Consider the following 9816-nt stretch of genomic DNA (forward strand, 5'->3'; position numbering starts at 1 on the left):
AGAGAATCTAGCGAATGATTTTGTTAATTTTGTCCGGAGCTTCGTTGTTTTTGGTCGGAGACGTATTCATTGACATGTCAGTTATTTTTGATCAATCATTGTATTATAGACCTACACAGAGCGGAACATTATTCATTATTATAGTTTTTACCAACAGGAGATTTAGAGGTGTTATAGGGGAAAATCTACTTAGCGTCAACGCACAAAGGCACTTGCGCATGTCATGTGGTGAGATTCGCAGCGTCTTGAATGCTCTTAAGGAATCACCAAAGCAAAGCGAATATACTTTAGTTCACCATTCTCTAGTCCGATTTACTTTCAAGTGACAAAAAGAATTATTCAAAAAGCGACCAGTCCCCCACCAAGAACTTTTATCCGGTCCAGAAAGCCTTATCAATGGCACAATAAATCCTTTTCAGTTGTATTTTGGAGCCGATTGTTGTTTGCCTGTCGTTGTTTATCGTAAAAAAAAACAATTATTTCAAAATAATGAGGGGCTATTTTTTTAATAAGGTGAAAAGTTTTGTTTAAACCCAGCAACGAAAGTTGTTATATATTGCTGTAAAAAACACATTTTAATCAGCTGCACCCCTTGTTTCATTTCTAATTCGAAAATATCGACAAGGACTTTTAAAAATAACTTCATCGCATCGTTTCACATTTCGAATACACTGTCCAATCAAACAATTAGGATTAGATATACCCTAGACACATTAGAACAATTGTGTAATAAAACAAACAGATGAAACAAAGATCGATACTATTGATTGTGTGTGCACTATTTGTGGGTGGCTTCTGATAAGCGTATACAGAGAAGTGGACAAAAACGCAGACAGCATGCGTTGATTTTCGCTATAACGAGGAGAGCTCTTTTGTCGAAATGAAAACGAATTGTATGTTGCAATATCAGGAAAGAAATTATTTAGAATATGGATAGCAAGGTCAGTAATACCAATATATAAATGGATATAAAGAGAAAGAGTGAAGGTGGGTAAAATAGAGCAAAGCTTAACAATAACAATAACAACAACAACTGACAAAATAATATTCTCGAATGTCTTGTCGTCTGCGTCGTTTGTACCCAGCGATGTATTTTTTTCAAGGACTTTATCGAGAAAAGATGAGCAATTGATGAGATTATCTGCATGTCTCATCATATATTGAGTACTTCTCCCACGAATGGAATACATGCTTTAATACCATCTTTATTGCTTTACCAGACAAGAGTCAGTTATCCGATATAAAAGTGCATCTTGCGGTGAAAACACCACTATGTTCACTGTAAGCTCTTCTTCTTCTTCAAGTCATTCCTCCCACGAGCATATATAAGTTAAGGACTGGATGAAAAGAAGCTCATATTGCTGCAGGAATTATATTTATTCTTCATCCGTTAACGTTCTTCACAAGACGTGGAATTCCCCAACGCATTTTTTGCTTTAGAAAGATCTGTTTGAAACATAACAAAACAGATTCGGGTTAATCATAATATACTGGTGGGCGTCGGTATAGATTATTTCTAGATAGGTGGCGCTATTTGAATGGCTAATGTAATAATAACAACCCCCCCCCCGTAAAAAAATTGAACCAAAATTTAGATTATCATTGTGATGGCGGTGGTGACGAAAGTGATGATTGGTGATAATGGCAATGATAATGGTGCATGGTGTTGTTGATGGTGATGATGGTGGTGGTGGTGGTGATTGTGATGGTGGTGATGATGATGGTGATGATGATGGTGATGATGTTAATGGTGGTGATGTTGATGGGTATGATGATGATGTTGATGATGGTGATGATGATGACGATGATGATGATGATGGTGTTTAAATTCAAATAAAATTCCATTTTATTTCCAACAGAAAATAAAATACTAATCAATTCTATACATTTATAATTACATGTTGACGCAGGTGATGATGGTGCTATTGATGGTGATGTTGGTGGTAATGATAGTGATGATGATGGTGATTATAATGTTGATGAATAAAGCTACCATTAATCTCATCATTTGAATACACTTTGTATAATGAAAAATAAATGATGATAATGATACTAATGACCGTCCCTATATGCTGAAACAATTTAACACCCAAACTGATCTTTCTTTTCTCGTCTCGTTCCCATGGTTACAGGCAGTGCAGCATCCAGAGCGGCTGAATTGCTCTACGCAAACTTGACAGAAAACTATAGTATCTTCATTAGACCAGTCAAGAATGAATCAGACCCTGTCATGGTCGAGTTTGGTCTTTCTATTTCACAACTCATAAACATAGTAAGTATACCTCAATCATTTTTTTCTTCATGAATTTATAAATGAATGGGGAGGGATGATGAATAATGCACTTGTTCCTGTCATCATCATCATCATCATCATCGTCATCATCATCATCAGCATCATCATCGTTATCTTCATCAACACCATCGTCATCATCATCATCATCATCGTCGTCATCATCAACATTATCAACACCATCAACACCGTCATCATAATCATCATCGTCATCATCATCATCATCATCATCATCATCATCACCATCATCATCAATATCATAAATAGATATCATCCATGGTGGAAAAAATGATGAGCGGAGTCTTGTAAAAATGAAAGTAACAAAAATTCGAAACACTCCCGATCTTCAGAATCTTGTATGTATGAATACTTTTAAATGAATCGGCAAATAAAGTTGTCATGAATGATGCCTTGTGATAATAGACGTATGTTCTTTGGTTGTTATTAAGATTCTGTTGAGGTGACCAGGCCAGCACCAGCCGATCTTTTTGTTTAATCCGTGATTCGCTCATTGTATTTTGTCACAGAAATACGATTAATAAATGCAAGATGAAAATAATAAGCAAATAATCACCATTTATGTAGGTGTTTGCCAAAATAATTATTACCTCCGAGGTGAGCTTGGATGTCTCTATCTTTCAGAAGCGAAGTTAGGGAAAGATAAAAGCTTTTACTTTCATTTCACCGAGCAAGTGATATTATTTTGTCGTGTCATCTGATACTACCACAACAATTATAAACACAATTAAAACGCCCATTAATTTCACTGATTTTCATTATTTTCTCCCCTCTTTTTATTTATCTTGATTTTGAATCTAATTTCGATTTCCTATTCTTTCTATTTTCTATAAACTCTCACTTTCTGGCTTGCCATCCTCCTTGTCATTCAATTTAAATCCAATTTGTTTTGTACTCCTTTTCTATTGATTTAAATCATCTGCTTGTCCCTTTTAAAACAATCCTTTCCTACAACACCAACCCCCATTCTCATCTTCCAAACAATTTTCATATTTTATAATGTCCCCATTTCCTACCCCCTTTTATCCATCCCCTCCACCCCCCCTCATCTACCACTCTCAATTTCTGCCCCATTTTTTGCTCACATTTTGTTCTCTCCTTTTCAATCAATTTCCAGGATGAAAAGGCTCAAGTTATGACAACAAGCGTCTGGGTCAAGCATGTAAGTTTATCAATTTTCACACAGAATTCCATATAAGGAATAATTGCAGCGCTGACACTGATCTACTTGCTTGATTATCATGATAAGCCCCCCCCCAAAAAAAAAAAAAAAAAAAAAATTAATAGATAAAAAAAAAAAAAAAAAATCATAGTCGTTCCGCAGACTTGGTGATATAAGTCACATGAGACCATACTTTTTTTTTGGAGAAATTTGGAATGGAATGTCTTAAGTCGACATTGCTCGGTAAAAATGGCAAGTTTCAAATAAAATGATATTTACCAGTACCGAGGATTTTACCAATCACTGGTCATTCATAACCTCTTTTTTGTGAAACGGGAACATGCTGATAATGACTACAAAGGTTTTAAGGGAGATATTTCAACAACTGTAAATTGGGACAGGAATAAGAACATGGGAATAGGGAGATTCATTGTTCCAGTTCCAGCGTGAATTACTTCTCAGAATTTAATTGGAAATCCAAGAATACTCGTTTGAAATTTAAACCAAGTTTAATAAAATTATGTAATATAAACAAATTTAGTTAATTCAGGCTTCTCTGAAATAGATGATTTTGATATATTTTTATCGTGATTGTTTAATCTTCATGTTTATGATTTAAACTGACTTTATTTCAATAATTGTATTTGTTAACGGTATACAGGCATGGCAGGACCATCATTTAATGTGGAATCCAGATGATTATGAGGGTATTACTGAGCTCCATATCCCAGCTGAAAATATATGGAGACCTGATATCTTACTATACAACAAGTAAATATGTACCATACATTTATTTTGTTTGTGTGTGTTTTATTTAATTCTTTTACCCCTTCTTTGTTTTTCTTTACTTTCTTTCTTTCTTTCTTCCTTTCTTTCCTTTTCTTTTTTTATCGTTATTTCTTTGATTCCCTCTCTATTTAACGCATTCCGCATGTTTATGAAAGTATGATATGTATCATAAATTTATAAAATTGGTTATTCTTTATTTATTCACATTTTTGTTACTCCTAATATTTCAATATTATAATTTTCCTGCATAGTATTTTCCATTGCTATTCATACGTTAGGAAAATACTAAATATGCTTTATATCATAGTTAAATATTGAGTTTTGTGTTTATTCATCATTTATCTTGCAAATTCCTATATCATTTGCAATATTAATTAATACGTACAAATAATTTCAAATGTAATTTCAACATTGTTGGATAGTAATCATCAACTTTCAACCTCTTTTTTTTTTATACAGTGCCAATGGAAATTTCGATGTGCAGTTTCTTGTAAACGCCATAGTTAAGTACACGGGGAGGGTTACCTGGTTACCCCCTGCTATATACAAGAGCTCTTGTACAATAGACATCGAGTATTTTCCTTTCGATGAGCAATCATGTAAGATGAAGTTTGGTCCATGGACCCACGATACACTCAAGATTAACATGACATCGTCGAACAATGTCGTCGATCAGGAGGATTACTGGCCGAATGGTGAATGGGAGATCGTTGAATCGCCGGCGTTACGTAACGAGATCACTTACCCTTGTTGCGAGGATATATACGTGGATGTAACGTTTTATTTCAAGCTGCATAGGAAACCGTTGTTTTACGTGGTCACACTTGTAGTGCCTTGTCTTCTTATATCCTTCCTTACAATCCTGGTCTTCTTCCTACCCTCAGACGCCCAGGAGAAAATAACCCTCTCCATTTCCATCCTCCTCGCCCTCATCGTGTTCCTCCTCCTCATCCCCGACATCATCCCACCGACATCGACAACGCTGCCCTTGATCGGTCGCTACATGCTATTCACCATGGTGTTGGTAACGCTCTCGATCACGATCACCGTGGTCATAATCAATTTTCATTTCAGGAACGCTCGTACGCACGAGATGTCGTCGTCGATGCATTACATCTTTCTCATACTCATGCCCAAGATACTGTGCATGCCGCGGCCGACGAAACCCTTCGAACACGAGAAGCACAAATCGGCTAAGAAGATGAAGAAGAAATTTGCATCAGCCGGTCTGTGCGGGAGGATTTTTGGCGCGTCTCCCGATAAACGATTCTTAAAGTCGGGAGCACAGTATGTGATTGATACAATTACACCGTCATTACTAGAAGAGATAGAAAGTAGAAATAGAGACATAAACTCGTCGGGTGCGTCATTGCCTAAGGAATGCCTGGAAATGCTGGACTCTCTCGAGGTCATCGCGATGCATATGAAAAGAGAGGATGACGAAGATCAGGTAATAATTTCTTTTGAATAGGAACACAGATAAAAGATAAGAGAATTCTGTTAACAATAATTTGATTTATAATAAAGGAAATTAAGTAACAGCAACATTTAACTGTAGGAGGGCGTTTCTCGAGGAGAAAGAGTGCGTGCTTTTCCAGCTGGTTTCATGGTGGGGAGGGTGACACAATGACTGACCAATGCCAAGACACAAGAGAGTACCTTACAGCACTATGATTTATTACTTGCAAATTGCCAGTAAATATTCATTCACGTTCTGATATCATTTAGATTTATTCCTTAAAACGAATTAATGATTTAAAAAGATATAAATAAATTAAATACAAATAAATTACATAGCATTAGGCGTTCCTTTACTCAACAATCATTTATATCCCATTGCAACCAATACAGTTTAGAGTGAGTATTAAATGATCGAATAATTCTATCGGTTCACCCGATTGCTATACAATGAATAGAGGAAGCAAACCTCGTTGAAACAAGTATTTCCTAATTGAAAGTTTGATGTCGTTGACCAAACTTTCTGATGGCATCTCTGTCTTTATTACAGATAAGCGAAGACTGGCGGTTCATAGCCTTGGTAATGGATCGGATGTTTCTCTTCATCTTTGCCCTGATGTGTCTGAGTGGGACCCTTGGTATCATCCTGCGTGCACCAATACTCTGGGAGAGTGCCGATCATCACAATACCACCAATTACACCAAGCCTATCGTCCTAGAGACCCAGTCATTCTACGATTTCAACCCAACTACTCCTGTCTATTAATCGTGGCAATCTGGAGACTTACTCCTGCATGCGGCGCCATATACCCTCACTCGACTGTTATGGGAAGTGTGAGGACTGTGATCTTCCACACATCACCGGGGTGTTTGGACGTCAAGACTCGGTCTCCTCGGACACAACAAAGAAAGATACTTGTGGGGTTTTTTTATCTGCCATTAAAGGGTTTTCGTTATAGAACGGAGGCTTTGCGGACGGTAGCTCAGAAAACATTGCGGATCCACGCGAAGGTCCTGCGTACGAGGGAACACCCCATCTTTAGGTTTTTCAGGACATTATTCAGGCAATATTACGTCATTCTGGGGACAAGTCGGAACAGTGCTCTACGCAAAACCAAAACAACGCACCGTGTGTTCACTGATAAAGTGTCACTGGCCGCGATGGCAATCGGTCGTGCTCGCTTTAACGGGAGGGAGGGGGGGGGAGAACCAGTTGCAGTCGTCCCACCCTCTCCAGAAATTTTTGAAAACTTACCTTTTTTTTAAAATCACTAAAAGTGAAAAGCAAAAACAACCCCATGACAAGCTCGGGCTCTTCGCACCCTCGCTTTCTTCGAAAGTTTCTTCAACAATTCTAATGCGTCTTTTCTGCTTCCGGCCATGGTTTGATTTTCAATGTTTTTTCTTCTAGTTACTGTCTCCAAAGCTTCCGTCTCCAATCGAAAACACCCTGATTTAACTAGAGCCTATCGACGACACTGTTGAAAATAATATACGAAACTCATACATAAGACTTAATCCCTGAACAATGGCGAAATGATTTCCCAACTGCAACACCTTCTCTTTGGAATTGCGAACATTGTTATGGCAATTATGATTATTATTACTATTTTCATATTTTGTTCTTTAGACTGACTAAACGACCTGACTCGGAATCATACTCCCGACTGCCGCAGTCAATCCATGATTCGACCATCACGTACAACTCATTTTAGAAGCAGTCAACTTGTCTTCAAAGATTCACATTACTCTTGTGACTTCCTGAATATTTCTGCAATTATGCAGACTCTCCGTCCCACGACTACCAATGCACTGAAACATTATCTTTACTAAATAGTTATGAATAATTTTTTTATTTTCATGTCAATCGGTACCAGAAAGACGAGGAAATTGACCGTTGAACAATGACTTAAGATGTAATAGTCGTAGAATCGGAGAGAGCTATTGAAAAGAGGAGTCACTTTTCTTTACAGGAAAATTCAGCTGAACATACCGGACAATAGTAATTCTGTTCTTAACAGATCAAAGGAGGTCTATTCATTTTGGCAATGACAGGACTTTTTAAGGGAAATATCGTTTAAAAAAAATATAATTATGCAATGATCTGTTGGATTTTCTTCGTTTGAATCTTCCACAGTTAATCACGTTTTCTGTATGTGTGTGTGTGCGTGTGTGGGAGGTGTTGGGGGTGTGGGTTGGTGTGTGAAACATCACTAAAGGTATAACACATTTACGAGAAAAGACAGCAACGATAATCTTGTCTTGAATATAATATGAAATATTATGACTATAGTCTTTCTATCGTAACCATTTTATAGCTGCTCTCTGTTATTTGTGTTACAGTCATAGTAGATTAGTGTGGGAGAATCATTTTAATTATGGTCCATAAACTAATCTAACTATTTCTATTTAAGTCTTTTTGTATTCGAACAACTCCTCCCCCTAAAAACGCGTATAATTGTCATTTTAGGTGAATAATACACACGAAGGCGATAATTGTTGGGTTGTTGAGTTGGGTTGGGTATATATAGATGATTACCTTTAAGTTATAAATACATGCAAGATTTGGAGAAAGTTAAATGTTTAGCTTAATGAATTACATTCTCTCTCTTGCAGTGTGCATCTGTAGGCCTGTTCGTTTCCTGAATTCATGTTAAGAGTGGCAATAAATTGGTTTACAAAAAGACATGGTTGGCCAATATAGGCCTAATAGCTATATACAATTCATATTATAAAACCATTATTTCAAAAAATGTATTGAATGAGCCTGTACCACCGATAATTATGTTAAATAAAGATGTATTCATTTTGAAAGCTAAGAATGTATAACAGCAAATATACACCTTTAAAAAAAAGAAACCCATCATATACATTATTGGCTACTATACGCATGATACTATTGTGATTTAAGTCTTTCTCTTTCATTTTCCCCTGAAAAATAGTTGATTTTCTTATTTTTCATGTTTTGCATTTTATCTAAAGAAATATCTTTTCATCAAGATCTTTACATCACATCTCATTATTTAGATCATTAGATCGATAATTTTACATTAATATTTTCTTTGCATTTTAATAAGTGTTAAATTACTTCAGACTGTGATGTATTATGATACAAACAAGAAAAATATTATTTTATTTATTCATCGCCATTTTTAATTTTGACCCTAATTTAGCGAAATGAATTGAAGATATTTATCTTAATTTGACGTCATTTTCCTTTATAAGAAATATGTTGAACGAGTGAATTTACGCATAAAATGAGAATATTATTTTCAGGATATCACTGAGGTCACCCAAAATATGGGGGAAACTTACATTCTCTCCAGTTCATTCAATTCCTAAAACAGACAAAGAGTGAATATTTTTACCCCTCAAGTGTAAAATCAATTAAAAATTACTTTATCACTTACTTTATTTTTTTATTCAATTTAATCAAATCACTTTCCTTATCTGCTGTTTCGATTGAAATCAGGTTTTAATTATTTTCTCTTTTTTTAAGGGGATAACTATTTTGACTAAACTATTAATTCTAGATTCAGAAATCACATTCGTTTTTAGACTCCACTTATGTTTTTATCCAAGTAACATTATTTTTATCAAAATGATTACATCATTGCTTGCTTGCATTTGAATACTTATATGACGATAATACTATGCTATAAACGTTTGTGTAAATAATATATTATATGAGAATGACTGTGTTTATAAACTTATAAACCAATAAGAAGTACTATTTATGATATTAAAACAAGTATTTGAAGTTCTTTACTTACAAAATATAAAAACACTAAAAAAATATTTTTGTGGTATTTGTGTGTTTATTTCTTTCCATTCTTGAAGTTTCGTTCGACCATGGACCTACTGTCAGAGTCGCAGGTCCATGGTTCGACAGCCAGAACTGTGCGACATCCAACAAACTAGGGGCGTTTCATGAAACTGTTCGTATGAGTGAAATGTACACAGATGATACATCGGATTTCAGCTTATACATGGGCCCCATCTTACAAAGAGTTGTGATTGATCCTAATGCAAATTTGTTCAATATATTTTCTAGTATATTCTTACATTCTCTTGAAGATTCAGTGTCATTCTTTTTGTT

General features: G+C 35.6%; 1 protein-coding gene across 1 annotated transcript; it reads left to right on the forward strand.

Annotated features, from left to right (window-relative positions):
• The first annotated feature begins 2084 nt into the window (after window positions 1-2084).
• Window positions 2085-9506, forward strand: LOC129281049 (neuronal acetylcholine receptor subunit alpha-3-like). Its single transcript, XM_054917042.2, has 5 exons — window positions 2085-2272; window positions 3426-3470; window positions 4132-4241; window positions 4719-5709; window positions 6268-9506. Exons 1-5 carry the CDS (start codon window positions 2123-2125, stop codon window positions 6481-6483), a joined length of 1512 nt encoding a protein of 503 aa, XP_054773017.2. The 5' UTR covers window positions 2085-2122; the 3' UTR covers window positions 6484-9506.
• The last annotated feature ends 310 nt before the right edge of the window (window positions 9507-9816 follow it).

This window comes from Lytechinus pictus, chromosome 2 (assembly GCF_037042905.1).
Source record: "Lytechinus pictus isolate F3 Inbred chromosome 2, Lp3.0, whole genome shotgun sequence".
NCBI classification, from domain to species: Eukaryota; Metazoa; Echinodermata; class Echinoidea; order Temnopleuroida; family Toxopneustidae; genus Lytechinus; species Lytechinus pictus.

Bases quoted from the DNA above. Each gene is read 5' to 3' on its own strand.
- LOC129281049 (XM_054917042.2), top strand. From the start codon at position 2,123: ATGGTTACAGGCAGTGCAGCATCCAGAGCGGCTGAATTGCTCTACGCA. The intron at 3,471-4,131 runs GTAAGTTTATCA...AACGGTATACAG, and splicing joins CAAGCGTCTGGGTCAAGCAT to GCATGGCAGGACCATCATTT. The intron at 4,242-4,718 runs GTAAATATGTAC...TTTTTTATACAG, and splicing joins GATATCTTACTATACAACAA to TGCCAATGGAAATTTCGATG.